The 19661-nt window shown below is 49.4% G+C and overlaps 10 protein-coding genes and 1 non-coding gene across 11 annotated transcripts; 6 read left to right on the plus strand and 5 right to left on the minus strand.

Moving 5' to 3' along the window:
- Nucleotides 1-1320: 1320 nt before the first annotated feature.
- On the minus strand, nt 1321-2268 carry P170DRAFT_464388 (uncharacterized protein). The gene has a single exon (XM_024852240.1). It carries the CDS (start codon nt 2199-2201, stop codon nt 1374-1376), a length of 828 nt encoding a protein of 275 aa, XP_024704043.1. The 5' UTR covers nt 2202-2268; the 3' UTR covers nt 1321-1373.
- A 194-nt stretch (nt 2269-2462) lies between these two features.
- P170DRAFT_436481 (uncharacterized protein) lies at nt 2463-3513 on the minus strand. Its single transcript, XM_024849166.1, has 2 exons — nt 2798-3513; nt 2463-2731 (listed from the first exon to the last, which is right to left on the minus strand). The coding sequence occupies exons 1-2, from the start codon at nt 3293-3295 to the stop codon at nt 2615-2617; spliced, it is 615 nt and encodes a 204-aa protein (XP_024704044.1). The 5' UTR covers nt 3296-3513; the 3' UTR covers nt 2463-2614.
- A 990-nt stretch (nt 3514-4503) lies between these two features.
- Nucleotides 4504-4575, plus strand: P170DRAFT_t95. Its single transcript has one exon. It is a non-coding gene; the product is annotated as a tRNA-Gly (tRNA).
- Nucleotides 4576-5185: 610 nt separating this feature from the next.
- P170DRAFT_425767 (uncharacterized protein) lies at nt 5186-6079 on the plus strand (the record flags this gene model as incomplete). The annotated part of the gene is made up of 3 exons (XM_024847665.1): nt 5186-5718; nt 5788-5865; nt 5923-6079. 3 exons carry the CDS (start codon nt 5186-5188, stop codon nt 6077-6079), a joined length of 768 nt encoding a protein of 255 aa, XP_024704045.1.
- Nucleotides 6080-7050: 971 nt separating this feature from the next.
- On the plus strand, nt 7051-8120 carry P170DRAFT_358135 (RTA1 domain-containing protein; the record flags this gene model as incomplete). The annotated part of the gene is made up of 4 exons (XM_024844262.1): nt 7051-7348; nt 7409-7469; nt 7545-7955; nt 8009-8120. 4 exons carry the CDS (start codon nt 7051-7053, stop codon nt 8118-8120), a joined length of 882 nt encoding a protein of 293 aa, XP_024704046.1.
- A 928-nt stretch (nt 8121-9048) lies between these two features.
- P170DRAFT_475087 (uncharacterized protein) lies at nt 9049-9756 on the plus strand (the record flags this gene model as incomplete). Its single annotated transcript, XM_024853219.1, has 1 exon — nt 9049-9756. The coding sequence occupies one exon, from the start codon at nt 9049-9051 to the stop codon at nt 9754-9756; it is 708 nt and encodes a 235-aa protein (XP_024704047.1).
- A 503-nt stretch (nt 9757-10259) lies between these two features.
- Nucleotides 10260-10673, minus strand: P170DRAFT_167564 (uncharacterized protein). The gene is made up of 2 exons (XM_024842607.1): nt 10524-10673; nt 10260-10464 (listed from the first exon to the last, which is right to left on the minus strand). The coding sequence occupies exons 1-2, from the start codon at nt 10629-10631 to the stop codon at nt 10309-10311; spliced, it is 264 nt and encodes an 87-aa protein (XP_024704048.1). The 5' UTR covers nt 10632-10673; the 3' UTR covers nt 10260-10308.
- Nucleotides 10674-10840: 167 nt separating this feature from the next.
- P170DRAFT_446580 (uncharacterized protein) lies at nt 10841-12620 on the plus strand (the record flags this gene model as incomplete). The annotated part of the gene is made up of 3 exons (XM_024850811.1): nt 10841-10877; nt 11014-11305; nt 11360-12620. 3 exons carry the CDS (start codon nt 10841-10843, stop codon nt 12618-12620), a joined length of 1590 nt encoding a protein of 529 aa, XP_024704049.1.
- Nucleotides 12621-12892: 272 nt separating this feature from the next.
- P170DRAFT_475089 (glycoside hydrolase family 3 protein) lies at nt 12893-15439 on the minus strand (the record flags this gene model as incomplete). The annotated part of the gene is made up of 1 exon (XM_024853220.1): nt 12893-15439. One exon carries the CDS (start codon nt 15437-15439, stop codon nt 12893-12895), a length of 2547 nt encoding a protein of 848 aa, XP_024704050.1.
- A 740-nt stretch (nt 15440-16179) lies between these two features.
- Nucleotides 16180-17724, plus strand: P170DRAFT_446582 (sugar transporter; the record flags this gene model as incomplete). Its single annotated transcript, XM_024850812.1, has 3 exons — nt 16180-16401; nt 16468-17643; nt 17683-17724. The coding sequence occupies 3 exons, from the start codon at nt 16180-16182 to the stop codon at nt 17722-17724; spliced, it is 1440 nt and encodes a 479-aa protein (XP_024704051.1).
- A 321-nt stretch (nt 17725-18045) lies between these two features.
- P170DRAFT_358228 (MFS transporter) lies at nt 18046-19661 on the minus strand (the record flags this gene model as incomplete). The annotated part of the gene is made up of 4 exons (XM_024844274.1): nt 18046-18176; nt 18227-18347; nt 18419-19439; nt 19504-19661. 4 exons carry the CDS (start codon nt 19659-19661, stop codon nt 18046-18048), a joined length of 1431 nt encoding a protein of 476 aa, XP_024704052.1.

Genomic DNA, 19661 nt, shown 5'->3' on the forward strand with positions numbered 1-19661 from the left:
TGCGTGAGAAGGACCACTTAATGGTTGATGCCATGCTATGCCACGGCTGCAGCCCCTTTCAAAGTGACAGCAAGGGTCAAACGGCAATTCACAAGGCTCTTGAGGTTGACGATGCCGCTCTTTTGGTGACATTGGTAAATCATGGGATCAACAAGATAGATGGAGAACAAGGATGGACAGCTCTACATCTTGAAGCAATGATTGGGCAAGTGGAGTTGCTGCACCTCGACAAATCTCATATCAAGGCGAGCGATGCGAAGGGATGGACTGCATTGCATTGGGCCGCGTCCCGAGGCCATGTCGACGCTGTGAGAACTTTGAGCGACTTGAGTGCAGACTCGGCCGCTCAAGATCATCAAGGGATGACTGCCTTGCATTTGGCAGCTGCCAATGGGCATGAAGAAGTAGTCCGCTGCCTGGTAGAGAAAAACTCTCCGTGGAACATTCGCGATAAGCATAAATGGAAAGCAGCTCACTACGCCGACGCTCGCGGACACGTGGAGATTGTCTCGCTGCTTGCAGATAGCTACCTTCCTCCAGAAAAGCCAGAGCCTGAATCTCTCACTGGGTGGGCCAGGGACTCTCAGCCAAAGGCGGTTTTGGTAATGGATGACGGTCGCAAAGTGATAATTGGTATGTCGACATGCCCCAACCAAGTTGATCGCGGCTGACTACTGTAACGAAAAGACTCCGCAATTGATGACCATCTCTCCGAGTATGTTCACATACGGACAGAGCACCCAATTCCACCGAAAAATGGTGTTCTCTATTATGAACTACAGATCCGTCAGCTACCAACAGAAAGGTATCTCACCGGGTTGACTTTTCACCTGTTCTATGATTTGGGCGACTAATAAAATGTCACATTGCACAGGACAATGGGTCTCGGACTCTGTACCGAAAGCTCCCCGCACGAGGGTATGCCTGGCTGGGAGGCGGGTTCATTGGGGTATCACGCCGATGATGGGTGTCTATATGAAGGAAACGGCCAAGGCCAGACTTTTGGGCCTGAATATTTTCCTGGTGATGTTGCAGGATGCGGGTTTGACTTCCACGAGCAGTGGGTATTTTTCACCCACAACGGCACTCTTGTTGGTATGTGAGATTCGAGGTCATTTTCGTGAATAATGATGGTATGCTGACAGAACGCTTCTTCCATTTCAGGAAAAAGAAATTGGGAAACTCGGGAGATGTTATATCCCCTTCTCGGGTTTGGCGAAAATGGATGTGAGCTCACCACCAATTTTGGTCAGGATGACTTTAAATACAAAGGCCTGGATGAATTTGGCTGGCGGCAGGAAGAACAATAGGGTATATCAGCTCATGTTATGCTCGTGCCCAGGTAGCCAGATGGCGAATTTGAACAGAACTGCCTACTCCGTTGTAGGGAGCACTTTGTTATGTACAACCGACTGGATATCATCCAGGACAACAGATTCCAGGTTAGACGGGTCGTAAACCTTCGTAGTTGGCGGTAGAGCGGGATTAAACACCACTGGATGAACACCTTGTTTTCGTCCGAACCACGACATCACGTTGTTTCCGAATCCAATCTTTGCTTGGATCTCAATGTCACCGAGAAACAATTTGCCTGGTTGACGTCGCAACAGGACCGCAGTTCTAATGAGCCCCGGGATACCGCTTTTCTGGCTGGCGTTTTCTTCTAGTACCCATCTCGCGCTGTCGGGTTCGCCGACCTTTTGGTCCCGATAACGGCTTGTTCCATAAATCGAAACGTGGTCGTTCACGGTCACTTCGAGCGACCGAGTCCATCCAGCCCCAACGCTGCCGGTGACCCCAACTCCCCCTTGAACCCCGAGATCAGCATTGTACCCATTGTTTGACGAGAAGGTCGATTTGTTCATGATGAACTGCCCATCCAGAGAGATATCCAGCACCTCGGGACTATTGAGAGAGCCCTCGTACGAAAAGTCCCAAGTGATCCTGGCGTATTTGAAACGGCGGTCAGGCGTTTGGCCCAGGAAACTGAACTTTGCCACGATAAGAGTAGCCTCATCTCCGTCCGGAGTCAGGTGGCCATGGATGACTTGTTCCAAGTCTCCTTTCACAATGCGATCGCGCGGGTACGTCTGGTTGATGAGATGAGCTCGCTGTTCCTGGCCGGGGGCATTGAACATATGATAGCCACTCTCCTCTCCCCCTTCATCCAGACCGATTTCGAACTCATATTCACTTGCCATGTTGCCGGGGGTTGATGATAGAAATTGCTTTTTGATGATTTGCGTGCTTTTTTCTTCCGAGGGTCTCGCACAAACAAAGAAAAGAAAAGATGGGGAATTGAAGAAGATGGAGGGGCGGGGCTGAAGAAAGATAGAAAGCAGCACAATCCCCACGTGCCCCCACGTGCAGTGGACTCCTGCTCTGAAGTGGCCATCGTGCTTTCTCGTCATCAAAAGTCTTCTTCAACTTTCGAAGCAGCTCACTATATTAGACTTTTTTTGTGGCGCTATTACCATACTAAATTAAAAATATGCTCCGGAAAAAAAGCTTCATCGTTTGGATTGAAAAGAAAAGTGGGTAATAACATAAACATTAGAAAGAATCCAAGGAATTTCTGCTGACACCTGCAGCAGACAACTGGAAGTACGCAAAATCACTGCTTTCCACTGCTCCCCTCGCCGGGATCATTGCCACCAGGACTCGGGGCACTTCTCGAGTGCATCATGCTCTGATATAGCAGGGCTGCTAAGATGATTCCGATTGTAGATGCCTAATAAACCAAGTCAGACATCATTCTCCGATACTTTGAAGGCATCAGGGTCAAGCCAGTACTTACCAGAGACAGATCAAATCCCTCTGCGACCTCCAAGTCCCATTTCGGCCGCTTGATCGGCAAATACACGGACACCATATCGGTCAACTTGGCCACCATCACCAATGTCCCGTTATGATAGACATTCGTTCTGTACTTCCAGATGTCCTGCCCGCGGACCTCGAGCACCGTGTCCTCGCCGTTCGCGCTGGCATTCTTGAAATGCACGTCGAACTTGTCCTTGAGCGGGTGTAATCTCGGTGCGATAGTGGCGAGGGGCTTGGCGTCTTCGCTGTCGCTGTCCCCTGGAAGATGTACGAACCAAGTCACTCCGGCTCGTTTGCGACGAATCTCGAAAATAGGAAGACCCGATGCGTCGCGAACGTGTCGTCGCTGAGAAAAGGATGCGACCTCCCCATCCACGGTGAATAGCGTTTCCAAAACAGAACTATCTTCTTCCGATCGAGTGGATATGGTGAAGTCGCCACCAGTCCAGGTTTTGGTGTGTTGTTTGACGACCATGGAAGTGGGACGTGAGGCTACATGGTCTGGTCGGATAGAGAGAGGCTGTTTAAGCATTGCAAGTGGTGAATCTGACGGCATGGTGTCGGATGATCTACCAGTCAAGCTCGAGGGGTTTGGAAAGTCCAGATAGGCTCAATTGCTTGCTGGGAAAAGTCCTGGGAAATCCGTCTGCTTTTATACTGCAGCGTAAACGCGATCAATCCGCACGATGTTGGAAAGTTCTAGCGCCAAATTAGTGCCAGGTTGGCAAGGCTTTAAATACGAGGGCGGCGGGCCATCGGGCGCATCCTGTCTAAGCCCCCACGTCATTCTCGCCTTTTCAAAGGATTCAGATCACTCGACTCAGCCTTCGCCAATCGTTTCACTTTACGGAATGGCTGGGGGATATTGGCAGTGGGAACACCGATGATCTCTCGGCGAGTAATGATGATATGTGGTGATCGGACCATATTCTAATTCACCAACTTCCGCAATTCCCACTTTGAGTCGTGGATTGACTCCTCGATTGGCTTATCTTATCTGACGGGGGAGGTTGTGGCTGCCGTAGCCCCTTTTGACCTCGTATACGAAGAATGAAGTTGGAGCTCATCTTTTCCTATCCGGGACAAATGCGCCGCTCTCTTCACGCGGCTTCAGATCAAAAGCACACCCACATAACTACCCAGGAAGAGCAATAATCCATTAATCGACTGTCTATATCTCATGATTTGATCGTTGTATTCTGCCTTTTTACCCCTGTTGACTGCACGAGGAAGGGGGTCTGCTGATTGCGTCCACACGTAATTATTACCAAGCCAGATGCGAATAGTTAGATGAAGAAGAGTGAGCTCGAGACAATTTACAATATCATACTTCATGATAAGTATCGTGCTGCTTAAATAGGAAGAAAAGGAGATGAAGGCTACACCCATTGTATTTCTTATCCTTCTGATACCATAATATCAAGCGAAATATATTTGAATTGACGTCTACGGCCAACCGCCAACAGGAAAAACAGAGGAACTGCGAATTTACATTATTTCAACTCCTATTTAGGCACAACCAAAGGACGAATATGTTAAGCCCTCAAAAAATAACTATAAAAGCTCAAGACTTTGCTAAAAGTGCTTATTTGGGGGCTATGAACCATCACCACTTCTTGTCTCTTTATTGTTACAGACTCTGGGCTTCAGTGTCAGTAAATCCAGGTCTTAGTAATAACTACCGCGTTGGTAGTGTAACGGTTATCATCCTTGCCTTCCAAGCAAGGGACCCGGGTTCGACTCCCGGCCGACGCATCATCTCTTCATTTCTTTTTTTGCTCGCTTCTTTTTAGGCACCGATCTATTTTAATTTATTTATTTATTTTTTTTTTTTTACATATTATCTACCATGCGATGCTCATATCTCACATGCAAAAGCAACTTGCTCACTTTTAAAAGAAATTCAAATTGACCCCAACTAACAGAATCCATCTCAAGTAATATGTCGATATATGTGCCAATTCTTAAGGGTATCTGCATTTTGCGCCTCTACTTTGCGCAAGCCTCATTGGCAATATCAAATCCGCAGTCAAGTTGGCCTAAGATTCTGGGTGAATCATCTCAGCGATGGTGTGTTCGCATTAGGAGTTGTAGAGCCCGGAGAACGTCTTAGGAGGGAAAAAGCAGATCGGATCAGATCAAGGAAAAGAGTGTGATGACACAAGGAGTAGTAAGCAGACATAGCATAGCCAAGTTATGCAGCACGGTGAATGTTGCTCTACTCTCACTATGACATATGACCATTTATTGACTTTGTCTTCTCTGACCACTTTCTATCATTCACTTTATTCCTTCGCTTTATTATCCCCTCAGCATTCTCTATTTTCCCACCTCAACAGCATCATTCCATTCTACCATCTCCAACATGGCTCATGGGACCTTTTTCACCGATAGCTGGGTCCATGAGTATGTCGATTTCAAAATCCCATTTCGATCTAGATGGACGATCACGCAACTCATATCTGAGTATCCTCACCAACAGATCGTGGAACATGAGGAGCACGATACCGAACCCAAACTATCCTATTCTAGGGCCACATTCCTCTGTCGAAACGCGCGAAACCCATCTCAACAAGCTTTCCTGAGAGTATACATGCAAATCCCACACCGAGGCACAGAAGATGAGCCTGATTTCGTACGGTCAGCGCAGGCAGGAACCCGCACCCACGATGATATCGAAGCCATGGCCCTGTTCCACAACAAGCGCGCAAAGCACCTCCCACGATGTTTGGGCATGAAAGAAATAAAACAAGATATTCTCGGCTTGGTTCCAGGAGGTTACATGTCTTATCTGTTGTGGGAGATGCTTCCCGGTATTCGTCTGAATGAGAAGAGGTTTTGGTCGTTCGACAAGGCAGAGCGTGATGCCATTCGGGAAGCCTTTACACCTGCATATAAGTGAGTCTTGATCTCAGTGCTTTTCACGTAGTCCGTCAAGACAGCTGACGTATTTCTGGCTTTTCATAGAGAGCTTTATGGTCTTGGGTTGAAGCCTTTACACTGCGGTCCGAGCCATTTGCTTTGGGATTGGGCGTACGACAAAATGTGAGTGTCTATTGTCCCCAACAAGAGAGTACCACTGTTTCACTAACCCGTATTCAGTTACATCATCGGATTTGGCTTCATGGTTCCAGCTTCTGCAGATAATACTTGGGAGGAGAAGATTCACGCAGCGTGGGGACTGGCGATTCCTCCGGAAGACGGGAAATGGAGGGAGATGGGTTGTGTTCCTGAAGCAACAAAGGGATCGGAACCCTGAGAATAACACCATCAATTTCAATACGTATGCTTACAGGCTCTGCATAGCAAGGCGCTAGTCTCAAATTAATTTTTGGATCGATTTGATATTACCATAAATGACACTGTTCATCAAACGCAGGATTTCATTGGCAGAACTCAAGGACTCACGGAAAAGCCCTGCCACCATGAGCTAAGGACTATGAGATTAGCCATCTTTATTGCAGTGGTAAGAGTCCTACTCTGCATCAGTCTTGCTGCCAGTAGTAAGGCGGAGGCTGCACCTCGGGCAAAGAGTGCCTTTGGTGTAACGGGTAACAGAGCGACATGGAATAGTGAGCTCTATTGCTGTTTGAAAAGGGCTGATGGTTCATCATAAGTTGCTTTTCGTCTTCCTTTTCCCTTTTGTTGCTCATATTTGTCTAATAAGATTATTGTGTTTTTTGAAGAATGCATAAATTTGCGAGATATCTTGATTGAGAAATGTCTTGTTGTACCTGTTTTACTTGCTGCATGATCTACACTCCATAGCTACTCATGTATGAAGTAGTAAGAGCATCATACATGAATAAACCAATGCGTTATGTATCGTCGCCGATCGGATCTGCGCTTATTTAACCTTACATCTCTATTGGAATTATCAGGGAAACTAAGGATGAGGGCACATAAATAGTGCAATAAACCCGTCAATATCTTGGTTACCGGAGCTAGCTATGGTAAATTGGTAGTCTCCGTGTGTCATAACAACTGTAATAAATTGCCGTATCAAAATGATCCATTATTTTCTCCCTGAGCAACTTCGTGGTTTCAAGTTTCAAAACAGCCAAAAAGAGATGTAGGTTTTGGATGAGTCCACCATGGGAGATTTTTCTAGCTGCGCCCCTAACCTGTGGGGAATCTCAGCAGTTTAAGGCGATGATTTCCCTCCGATTCAATCGCAAAACGCCAGGACTTCGAGAAATTCAAACAACCAGTCGACGTGACGCAGGCAGAATGTCACAACTTCCTCATGGCCTCGTCAGTTTTGGACCTAATGCTAACTGCACACTGGACACTTGTCCCATTGAAGCGAGCATCCTTCAATATAGGCCATCCGTTCCGGCCAACGTCATCTTCATTGTGGTCTTTGCCTTGGCCATGCTTGTTCATATTTTCCAAGGGATCAGGACCGGCTCATGGGGCTTTATGGTTAATATGGTTTGTGGCTGCATTCTAGAAATTGCTGGCTACGTCGGCCGTGTTCTGTTACATGGAAACCCTTTTATCTTCAGTGGGTTTCTGATGCAAATCGGTAAGTGCCACAGCGATATCTTGGGAGAGTCTGTAGACATGCTGATCTTGCTACTCGCAGTTTGTATCACTGTAGCCCCCGTGTTTTACTGCTCTGCTATTTATGTTGTCTTGTCCCAGGTGTAAGGGTCCCTGTTGACTGCCACCACCCCTCTTCCTGCTAAACAACAACCAAACTAACCCGTCCTTCAACCCAGCGTCAACTACACTGATCGCTCCGTCTCTCGGTTTAGCCCACGTCTCTTTTACTGGATGTTCATCCCCGCTGATATCGTATCGCTGGTCCTACAAGCCACCGGAGGTGGGCTCTCCTGCGTGGGGAACACAAAGAACGACATCCAAGTCGGGGTTAATATATCAATGGCAGGACTAATCTTCCAGGTTGTCACGCTTACTCTATTCTGTATTATGTTCGGCGACTATATTTACCTTGGCTGGGGGTCTCCCGGTCGGCATAAGCTGCAATGTCTCAAAGGCTTTCTGGCGTGTTTGTTTACGGCAACGTTGCTGGTCTTGCTTCGTTGCTGTTACCGTGTTGTGGAATTGCATGCGGGATACTTCAGTGAGCTGTTTAGAGATGAGCCTTTGTTTGTTGCGCTTGAGTCTGCGTGAGTCGATGTTTTCGCCGTTATGCTGGCGTTGGCTAACAGTGTTGGTATAGGGTTATGTGTTGCGCTGTGATTTTTCTCAATCTTGGCCACCCAGGAAGTGCGCTGAACGATGGCAGAGAAGAACTCCTGTCGATTGACGAAGAAGAGCTTATTACAAAGTGATATGTGCGGACGCTGGGGCTCGCGTGAGCCGGGAATGTAGAAATTTGTGGGAGGCCGGATGGGATGTATCATATTGTTGCCGAAAAAAGATTATGCCACGTAATTGATCATCTTATTGCATATTGATTGCATGTCTAGTGGGTTCTACTCCGTAATTTTGCCTAAGTGTTTTATTTTATTTTTTTGGTTTGCTCGCCTTTTCCTAAATCAGCATCCTCGAAGCCATGGATAATACATAAGTTGGGCCTAGCTCATCAGCTGCGTAGAATTTAACATTTTTACTTGTCTCATCTTATCAATTTCTTATCTAATCGATAAGATCCTCCATTTTCCTTATATGTTTAGAGCTAAGGTTCTATCTGATGCTGTTCGACTAATGAAGATCCTAGCATCAACACAAGCGGATACTCCCTCACAGTGTCGTATCAGCCTCCTACTACAGAGTAGCATGTCTTACAAGATAAATTCCTGAATATTGACTTTTAAAGAAGATGCCTCTCGCAGGCTGACTGTAAAGGAAGAAACCCGTAGAAGTGAGTTCTTGTAAAAAGTGTTTTTCAAAACCATTGTTCTCAAACAGTCAAACGTAAAAATAAAGAGACCTAATAAAGAATGAATGAAATTCTTTAGACACAGTCCAATTATATGCGGTTTTAGTTGAACCATCCGCTATATCGTTACTAAAAACTACTAATTCCGCGGCAATATATAGGCGCTTTGTACGGGATATTGATCCTTTGTCTTCGAACACAGATCCTCATATCCCGTTCTGTATAAATACCAAGCAACTTCAGCATCTCGGTCCAAAATTTTTAATCACTCCTTATCTCTCAGATATCTAGCACTCCTTCACAAGAATAGTGAGAGCAAAAGAACCAATCCTAGGGGAGTCTATACAAAACACAGAAACATCCTCGAATCATCCAACATGTCGAACCGCCAGACTGCCAGTGAGGAGATTGACGCAGCATTTGCTGCTTGGGAATCTCGCCCAGAAGTTTCCACCACCAACGAGGATGAATCAGCTAGTATCACGACGGATGTGGCGCTAATGGCTGATCGTGAGAGCTCTGATACTTCATTTGCGGAACAAGCGATTTACGGGGCCGTGGACGGCAGTAGGACGAGCTTCGAAGAGACCCCCAACGGGGAAGCAGAATCCGAGACAATTCCCACCGACAAGCCCAGGGAACAGATCCCCGAAGACCTCCCTCCCAGCCATCATGGTTACTACAGTTCCAGCTCCCGTAGCAGCTCCTCCAACCTGGCAACCAATCCGCCCATGGGATGGCGAACGGGCACATTGAATAAGTTCATCACTGAAGTGACGGAAGGGTCAAAAATTCCCTCGTCGAAGGAGGTCGTTCTGCGTTTTAGTGCCTTTGCGGACAAAGCTGACATCACATTCGATATGGATCGATATGACTGTGACGGCATCATTGTGGAAGTGCGCAGAAATGGCTTGCTTGAACGGAAAGCCAGAACAGTCGACGACAGCTTCACAGTAGATGTCAACGTATGTCAAATGGATGATGTCGATGAGATCCAAACGATCAGCGCGTATTTGGCTAAGGAAGGTAGGGTTGCAGCTCTCATCATGCGCTATGTCTTTGATGATGTGCAGCAAGAAAGGTAGCTGTGGACTCTGTATACAGCCCTGAGCTTAGCTAGATGCTTGATTTTTTGCTGGCAGAGATTATCCTGCCAGACTTTAACGACCAATATCTTTCAACAATTTATTTCTTTTGTTGTGTAGGTTTAAGATGTCCTTTTTCGGTCCTTTGTTTAAACGGTGAGAAGATCTATTTTTTTTTATAACTTTGGCTGATCTGCCTGCAGACTTTTTCTTATTCTTTTTTTATTTAGATTAGATAACAAAATGTAAATTACTTTTTTTATGATTTTTTGTTTTAATTTTTATTTTTATTCCTTTCTACAGTATTATTTTTATATAGAGCTTTTTCATATCTTGTAATTTTTATATAGATTATTTTAATCGTTTTACCTATAATTTTGGACAAAATAAGGCAAGCTAGTTAAATATAGATTATTTGTATTTTTATTAAATTATACCTAATTTATATCTATTTTAATAGTGCTCATAAGTTTCATAAACAAAACTTGATATTATTAAAGCTCTAAAAGGCAGTCCCACTCCTTGTATATTTCATAAGCCTGTAACATTGATTCAAATGAATATTGCGCGAAGCTCGGGGTGACTTACACTCGTAGGCGAGAGTGATATGTGCATCAACAAATATAGACCTGCCGAGTACACCAACCCATCTTGAAACAACTTTAGCGTTCTCATTAGACTTGCCCAGCCAAAAAGCTTCAAGAATGTCTAAACCTGATGAAGTCAGTTTGGTAAGCATTGTTAGACTTCAATCCCGTAGTGCATACCGGTTTCAAGAAAATATACTGTGTCGAGATAAGGCTAGTGAGCCTTTTCGTATGCAGCCTCGGAGTAAGAGGACGCAGTGTGCCAGGGGTTGGCTTGCGATGTGGCATCTTTGAAGCTTAAAATTCAACGGCTGGGCAGGGAGTCTTTCCTAAATCACACAGAGTCCAGACATTTGTGAAATCTACCCGCATCTTATATTGTGCTATATGAGAGTAAGCGTTGTTGCCGAGGTGACAGAAATTGCATTTATCACCGAATGGTAGGTTGATTGATTAGTCCGCCCCTTACCGTTGATGATATTTTGTGGAATGCTCGCATGGCTTATTACTCCTACGCCTGCTTCGTTGGTTGTTGTATGAAGTGTTTTTCCCCTTTGATGCTTTAGAAGCCCGTGCTCACTCTTCCAGCTGATCTAGGACTCCGGTACTCAGCTTTGAGCGCACGCGTCTTAAAGGATTTTCGTAACAATTATCAACAAGCAGCAAAAAGCGAGTATCTTTACCTACGCATCATTCGATATTGCGGCTCTTTTGTCCGTCGCACAGAGTATTAGAGGGAAAGGTTGTACCTGTGACGAATCTCAACGCCCGAAGGGTGGTAGTTTCAATTGGGTTATCTTCATTGCATTCGAGGACGGGGTAGAATGGGTATTCCGCTCGCCACAGAAGGCTTTTGGTCTTCAAGAAGGCATCGCTGGTGAGGTTCTGTTGAGTGAAGTGGCAACACTCCAGTATCTTGGAAAAAATGGGAGCATCCCCGTCCCAGAAGTTTATTCCTACTGGTAAGGTCTTTCGATACACTGGTGTATGTGGCCTTTCACAACTAATCATATCAGCCCGACCCGTCAGAATCCCGTCGGCATTCCGTATGTCTTGATGAGCAAAGCTACAGGCGTACCACTTAGCACTCATAAGTGGAGTGATGATATGATCCCACCACCGAAAACCGGCAATGCCTATCCTCAAGCAACATTGACCTCATGTCAAAAGCAAAAAATAATGGAACAACTAGGCAAGATCTATGCATGTATGTCTAATATGCGCCTGGACAAAGTCGGCTCTCTTTATCCGAAAGACAAATCCTACGTTGTAGGCAGATGTCTTTACCCCACGCTTGTGTGGAACGGAAGAGATGAGTTTGACGAGCAGGACATTCCACGAGGACCCTTCACTGAGCCCGAGTCTTTTTATTCGGCTCTCATACTCGCGTTCAACGCCCATGTAAAAGAGCTTCCTATGGGCCATCACCTATTCCATGGCCCGGTGCCCGTCCCGGAGGAATACGACAACTTCAATGAATATCGAACCGCAACCGATCGATGGAACGACTATGTCGCAGTAGGGTCCAAAGCCGAAAGTACGCAGAACAGTCTCGACTACGCGTTGGTGGGGATATCCCTAAAAGATAGAGTGCCCTCCCTGGTCGAGAGGGATCATCAAATCAAGTGCACGGGCTATCCATTGTGCCACCCAGATCTCAGTACCCAGAATATATTTGTCGATGATGCGCTTAATATCACTTGCATTATTGACTGGGCCTTTGCATCATTTGTCCCACCTTCCATGCTTCTCATCTGCCCTGGCTTGCCACATCCTCGCGATCGCCCACAATCTCCCCTCGAAACCCCCTTTGCTAGAGCATTCGATGCTGCTCAAGGATTTGATGGTGACAAAGACCTCCAGTTCTCAAATGGCAATATACTCTGGGCATTCTTGCGCCTCGTCAATCTTGATGCCCTCCAAGACCACGATTACTTTTCTGGATTTAGGAGGTTATTGGGTGACCCAGAAGTCGACTCTCATCTTCGTCAACTCAAAGATCGAGATGAGTTCAACCAGATCTCTCGAATGATTTTGGAGTATGATGAAGAGGAGCCCAGCGAGAATGAAATGCGGTATTTTTCATGCGTTGGCCAAGAGCGTCTGGCTTTGTCACGGCATCTCACTGTAATGGCAGAATTGAACAAAGGTTTCCTTGCAGATAAGCGCCTATGGCATTGGATTGCACGGTACCTGAATGAGAAAGAACTGTACATGCATTCCTCACCTGAATTGGAAAAGCGAGGCAGAAAACGTCGGATTAGCCAATCTCTATGATTTGCTCTTCTCATTTGAATGGTAAGAACGGGACCACGAACCTATGTCCTTTTTAAGATGAGAGCAATAGCCTGAGTAAGAAATACCATGCCGTTTCAGAATATAAGCCTGTCAGCATTCCAGAGAATTTCATTCTTTTCGGCATTACTACATGAGAGAAATAATCGCTGTTACTAGGATCGAGTTATACCTGCATCTCTCGCATCTATTGTTTTCTTTGTGATTATATCTCATAGAATAAGCAATCGTGCATTTTACTTCTCTTATTGTGACTACTCTACAACAATCTCTAATTCCTTCTCAATCTCACAGACACTACGGCCCACCCAGCACTTATATGTGCCCGCATCCAGTTGCCACCGACCAGCTTTCGCATCATACCAAGAAAATTCCCAGCCTGAGATGGAGATGGTCATTTCGCGCGCCTTTCCAGCAGCCACTTCAATCTTGCCAAACCCTGCCAGAGTCTTTTGATAGTGTACCAGACCCATCTCCGCGACCCTTGCTGATGGAGCCACATAAACCTGCACCACCTCCTGCCCGTCGCATCCTCCAACATTAACCACCCGTACATGGACCAGAACTCGCGACTCCGGGGAGACAGCGCTCAAGGTCCCGCTGACACGAATGTCAGCCAGCTCGAACCGAGTATACGAAAGTCCAAACCCAAACGGCCAGAGTGGACGAATCTCTCGCGCATCGAAATGTCGATATCCAACCAGCACACCTTCTCCGAGCGTGTTGCGGTCCTGCGCCGCCTCACCGGGGAACCAAGCATGCGAGCCATGATCCTCTAGCCGCCGCGGGAACGTGATGGGCAGCTTTCCAGAGAAGTTGCAGTGACCTAGAAGAGCCTGTGCTAGGGCCTCCCCGTTCTCCTGGCCCTGATACCACGCCATCACTATGCCCGGCGCAGCGTCGACCCATGGCATGGTTACTGCACTGGCCGACTGCACCACGACGATAGTGTTCGGGTTTGCAGAACAGACAGCGCTCACTAGCTCGTCGGTGCGACCGGGTAGCTGAATGTGTGCGCGGTCGCCTCCCTCGCCCTCTGAGTCCTTATTATGGCCCACCACGACCACCGCCACGTCGGCCTGGCGCGCTGAAGCGACTGCTTGTTGCAGTATTGCTGTCTCGTCCAGATCTCGAGCCATGCCGATACGCATACCTGACACGCACGGGAACAGTGTGTTATCGAATGCCTTCACGAGTGGCAGTGTGACGATATTGTCTACGCGCAGTCGGTAGGCACGTCCTGCTTCTAGCTGAATGCTGGCGGTTCGGTCCTCGCTCGAGCAACCTAGGAAACCACCCGTCGTGCGGGTCCATTCACTGTTATCGATGAGTAGCTCGTCGTTGAGGAATAGTTTTGCTTGCCCGGTGTTCGCCAGGCTCAACGTGTAACGTCCGGACTCCTGCGGTTTAATGAGTCCCGAGGCCTGGTAGCAGAATGGACGACCGTCTAACGAGGCCGGCACGTCGCCATCACTGAACAAATAGACTAGGGAGTCATCCCACAGACTAGTCGCCACCACTGATCCATGGAAAGCATGGCCCGCGAAGAAATTCACTTCGAGACCGTTGCGAGACCCGTCAGGGACCGTTAGCAAGTCGCCTAGAAGAGGTGCACGCAAGCTGTCTAGCATTCCGGGGTAATATGTGACCTCGATGTCCGGGTTTGCAGCCTTCAACGCAGTCCGGAGACACTCTTCGGGGGTAGTGATGTAGAAGGGATTCACAGCGGCGCTGCCAGATCCACCAGCCGTGGGCTTACGTGCGTTGGGCCCAACGATTGCCACTTTTTGGAGAGTCGAGGGCCGAAGGGGAAGCACGCCGTCGTTCTTCAGCAGCACTAGACCCCCCTGTGCTGCCTCGCAGGCAATCTTATGGAAGTTAGGATCGCTTGTTGTTTGTTCCGATCCCACTATTTGCTCAGTGTTTCCCAAAAATCCCGTTTTCTCTAAAAGCTGCAACATGCGCCGAACACTTGGGTCAACGTGTGCCGCCACATTAATGTCCCCGTTCCGAATCGCATCCAACAAACGCTGCCCCCGACATATCGGAGGCCCCGGCATCTCCAAGTCTGTGGTAGCCAGCAAACTCTCGACGGTGCTGTTCAGCCCACCCCAGTCGCTCATAACGAGTCGATCAAACCGCAACTCCTCCCTCAGCAGACGCGGCAAAACCTCTGGACTCAGATCGGCATGCAGCCCGTTGATCTTGGGGTAACTAACCATGGCTGTCAACGGGTCCGCATCCCGCACAGCCATGGTAAACGGCTTCATATACACCTCTCGCAGCGTACGCCCATCAATCGTCTGATCGACATTAAACCGCCTCGTCTCGGTGTCGTTGAGAATGAAATGCTTCATGCAAGCGGCTACCCCCTGGCTTTGGATCCCGCGTATCATGGCTGTCGCGATCGCGCCCACAAGGTACGGGTCCTCGCCGTAGCCTTCGAAATTGCGTCCTCCAAGCGGCGAGCGCGATAGGTTCATGGTTGGTGCTAGTAAGACCCGGCAGCCCTTACGCCATGTTTCCTGTCCGAGGACAGTGCCGACTTTCTCCACCAGTGCAGGGTCGAAGGTTGCGGCGAGCGAAATACCGCATGGAATGAACGTCGTTAGAGAGCCGTATGTCCATTTGGAGCCTCGGGCGCCGGCTGGACCGTCGGTCATCTTTAGGCTGGGGATGTGCAGCCGGTCGATGTTTGTGGTTTCCCACATATTTTTGCCGGCGAGGAGGTCGACCTTCTCCTCGAGTGTGAGGGACTGAAGGAGATGGTCGACGAGGGGCGAGGAAGTCTCCGGGCTCATATTTGGAGGTATTGTACTATCACGATCCAAAATGACAAGTTCAAGGGAGAGTATTGGATTTCAGGTTCGCAGAAATGGTATAGGTAACATTGGGTTCTGATAGAATTTTTACTGAATTTTGCTCAAATAAATAGGCCCCAATGTGCGATTTTGGGGAGAGAAGGAGAAAATTCGAGCAGTTTATGCCCTTCTCCAGGTTATGATTGCTCTAGGCCTGCATGCTTGGGGTAAGCACCGTCATGGTACCCACCAGTCGGCGATATAGTGGAGACTCCAAAGATTCCGCCGAAGCAATCAGCGGGATGCCGACTCGGCTCCCACCAAAATCAAGCAAGAAATCTAGTAATCCGGAGAGTCCTGGGAGTAATAGACGTGAAGGATTCGCTTCTCATTTCCTTCCTCGTGTTCGCTCGCCTCCAGCCCGACACAAGCCCAGTATTGGACTCCTTCACGAGCCTTCTATAGTTCATGTGACGCTATGGCCCCGAAATACGTATAGACGCGAGGGAATTCTGCTGCTATAAAGCATATTATTGGATGTCTTAAGATGCCAAGTAGTGAACGGGTGGAACTGGGGTCTACCTAGTCTCTCTAGATCTCTCTGATCCCCGGATGGTTGAGATGAATCTGGGGTACAGTCGTATGCCACGGAGATATGAAAAGGCGCAAAGCGTCCACAGATGGGCAGGACTTTGTTCTCTCCAGTCTTTCATTCTCTTTATTTCCGTTTCCTCATTACCATGATAGCCCCTAGCGCCAGAAACCTTCCGCCCATCATCTGGGCCGTGGCCATCTTCGGCTCTCTCTCCTCTGCGGGCTTCGGGTTCGACCAAGCGTGGTGGGCGAGCATCATGAGCTCGCAGCAGTTCGCCCGCCGGTTCGGATCTCAGGACCCCACAGAGGAGACCTGGGGTCTCACAGAGCGACAGCAGTCCCTCGGTACGGGGCTGGGCTATGCAGGGGTCATCCTGGGGTTGCTGTGCGGCGCGCCCATGAACGAAAGATTCGGCCGCAAAAACAGCCTCTAGATTCAGTCGGCTGTGGTCAGTATCGGCGTCATTATCGAGTCAACCTGCCAGACGAGCTACGCCCAGTTTCTCGTCGGCAAAGTCGTCGTCTACTTTGGCGGCGGCATCGCCTCCAACGTCATCCCTGTCTACCAGGGCGAGTGCGCGCCCCAGTCCCTGCGCGGCCTCATGGCTGGCTCCTACAACGTCTTCCTCATGGTCGGCGGCCTGGCTGCCGCTCTCGTCGTCTACCTCTGTCGCCATATCCCTGGCGATTGGGCCTGGCGCGGCGTCGTCGTCGCACAGATCGCTATCCCCGCCCTCAACTGGCTCAGTTTGCCCTTTCTTCCTGAGTCGCCCTACTGGCTGATGCACCGCGGAAAACTCGACGAAGCAGCAGCCAGTCTCGCTCGCCTCCGTGCTCTCTCCCTCTCTGCTGCCCGGACAGAGCTCGATCATCTCCACGACTTAGCTCTACAGGCCCAGCAAGAGCAGCAGCAACACAAATCCTCCTCCTCCTCTTGGTCTGCCTGTCTCACCGACCCAATCCTCCGCCGCCGCACCATCATCTGCGTCGGCGCGCAGATCTTCCAACAAGCCCAGGGCATCTCCTTCGTAGCCAACTACCAGGCCGTCTTCCTCCAGCGGATCGGCTTCCGCCAGGTCCTCCTCATGTCCGTGGTCGTCTACGTGATCGGCATCGCAGGCAACCTAGCCGGCGTGATCGTCGCCGACCGACTCGGTCGACGGCGCGTGCTGCTCATCTCCGCCGCCCTGCTTGCAGCATGCATGCTCAGCATCGGCGGACTGACCAACGACGGCACCCCCCGCGAGTACCGCACGCAGGTCGCAGCCGTCGCGCTTCTGATGCTCTGGTTCTTCACCTTCCAGGCTACCTGGGGCCCGCTGGCCTGGGTCCTGACTGCCGAGATCCCGCCTGCTTCCTGGGTGCGTGAGACCATGGTCGCCCTTGCTGGGCTTGCGGCTTACGGTACTGGTCTGGTCATTGTGTTTGTGAACCCGTATACGCAGGCGGAGATCGAGGGCAGTGTGGCGTTTATCTACGGCGGCTTGTCCGTCGCTGCGACGGGGTTTGTGTGGTTCGTGGTGCCTGAGATGAAGCGGCGGTCGCTGGAGGAGATTGATGAGATGTTTGCGGAGAAGGTGCCGTCCAGGGAATTCCGTGGGTATTGCTGTGTGAGGGAGACCAAGGGGGGTGGCGTATTTAGTGGAGAGAAAGCAGGAACTCTGCAAGACGAACGTATTGAGTTCGCTTGAGGGCTGTATATGGGTTGTTCTTTATCGTCCGCGGATATTCGGATCTGTGGAACCTGTAGGTACATTAGTCGACCTGGTGGCGTCGAAAGCAATGTATGTTATCTAGAATCTGCACCGTGGGCATCCTGTAGTGGAGAATATTATGAATGTGCGATATATAACCCCTATATACATCCCTAAACATACTAGACAAAATGTGCAGCCTATACTGAGACTTTGCACCCAAAAGGCGTAATAAAATGAAACAGTGTCGCGCTTCCAACCATTCTACAGCGGTATCCCTTAGAAACTGTCCGTGCTCCGTCTATAGGTCGATGTTCATCACGAAGTATAAGCACTATGTTTCCGGATCCGACTTCCCCAACGAAAGAACAGCCAGGGCAGCGGCATAAAAGCCACAGCCAGAAACCCCAGTAAGCTCGATGCCCAGCTATACCCAAGGTTATGATACACTGATAACAGTTAGTAACCATAGAGCATCGCGAATGTACTGAACGCATACTAGCCAAAGTAAATAGGGGGAAAGCACCACCGACCCCGTATCGCAGCAGACCATTTGCTGCTATGGCGGAGGCTCCGGACTTTGCCCCGTAGACTCGCGTCATATAGAGGACGGTTGCCACCTACGCGAGATAGACGGTTAGTTGATGAACTCGCGGGAACATGGATGAGTATAAAGACATTGGTTGCGCACAAAAATCATGATGTCGGAGCAGCCAAAGAGCCCGATGGCGACGATGCTACTCATCCAGTGCACATGGCTAGTTGACGTCCAGGCAAACCAAAACAAAGAAGCCGGCATCAGCGGACTAGCTAGCATCGCGGGCCACAACACCTGCTCGGGCGGAGGATTTCCTCCGGGATGATTCCGTCGATGCCGGGCCCTGGTATAGTAGTCCGTCGCGAGTAGGGCAATGCATCCGACAACGCACCCCAGGGCCAGCGAGACAAAAACCAGCCCGCATTGACCCGGTGTGAAATCGTAAACATTGGTGAAAACCAGGGGAATGCTGGCGAGGAAGCAAAACAGAACAGAAAAGTTGAGCGATGAGTACAGAGAGCACAGAGCTACAATGGGCTCGGTCAAGAGCATATAGACCGGCCGCGCCAGGGTGACCGTCAGCATTATCCGGATCCCGGCCAGACCAGAGGGCACGGGGCTCGTAGTATCCGGCAATCCTAGTTTGACAGCGCGACGGTGGATGATCGACTGGGCGTACGTCTCCTGCGTGCCCATGCTGAAGGCCCAGCAGGCAGCCCCCAAGAACAGCGTTGTCCACTGCGACCAGCGCCAGTCTTTGTACTGCGCCACCCAGCCGCCGACCAGAGATCCAATGGCTGGTCCCACGAACGCGACAGTCATGAGGATTATCACGCCGTTACTAGCTGCTGGACCACCCCACATGTCCATGATCGTCCCAGGCCCGACAGCCAGCGGTGCCGAGATAAAAATCCCGGCCAGCAGGCGACACACCACGAGGCTAGCCAAGTTCGTGGAAAACCCGGCCCCGAGAACGAACAGCATGGACAGGGGGGTCATCACGAGGTAGATAAAGCGGCGACCGTAGGTTTCGCTAATTGGAGCTGAGACCATGGGCCCGAACGCCAGGCCGTAGACGTACATGGTGAACGGCATGAGGGATTTGGTAGCGGAAGTATGAAAGTCGACTTGAACATGCTCGTGCGACGGGGAGTAGATGGCCAGCCCGAATGATCTATAGGGAATGGACTTGTTTAATTGCGCCTACAAGCAACTCAGTGATAGGGCTAGCCACTTACATCAGAAAACACAGGATAGACGGTATGGCGGTGTTATAGATCTTTCTGGGCACGCTCCAATTCTGCGCGTTGGCTGGATCATTCTCCCAGGCCGGTAGCTCCGTCAAGGGTATTGGCGTCTCCTTGGTCGCAATGCTGTCCTGGCTTGAGGATTCCAT

This window comes from Aspergillus steynii (assembly GCF_002849105.1).
Source record: "Aspergillus steynii IBT 23096 chromosome Unknown P170scaffold_4, whole genome shotgun sequence".
Classification (NCBI taxonomy): domain Eukaryota; kingdom Fungi; phylum Ascomycota; class Eurotiomycetes; order Eurotiales; family Aspergillaceae; genus Aspergillus; species Aspergillus steynii.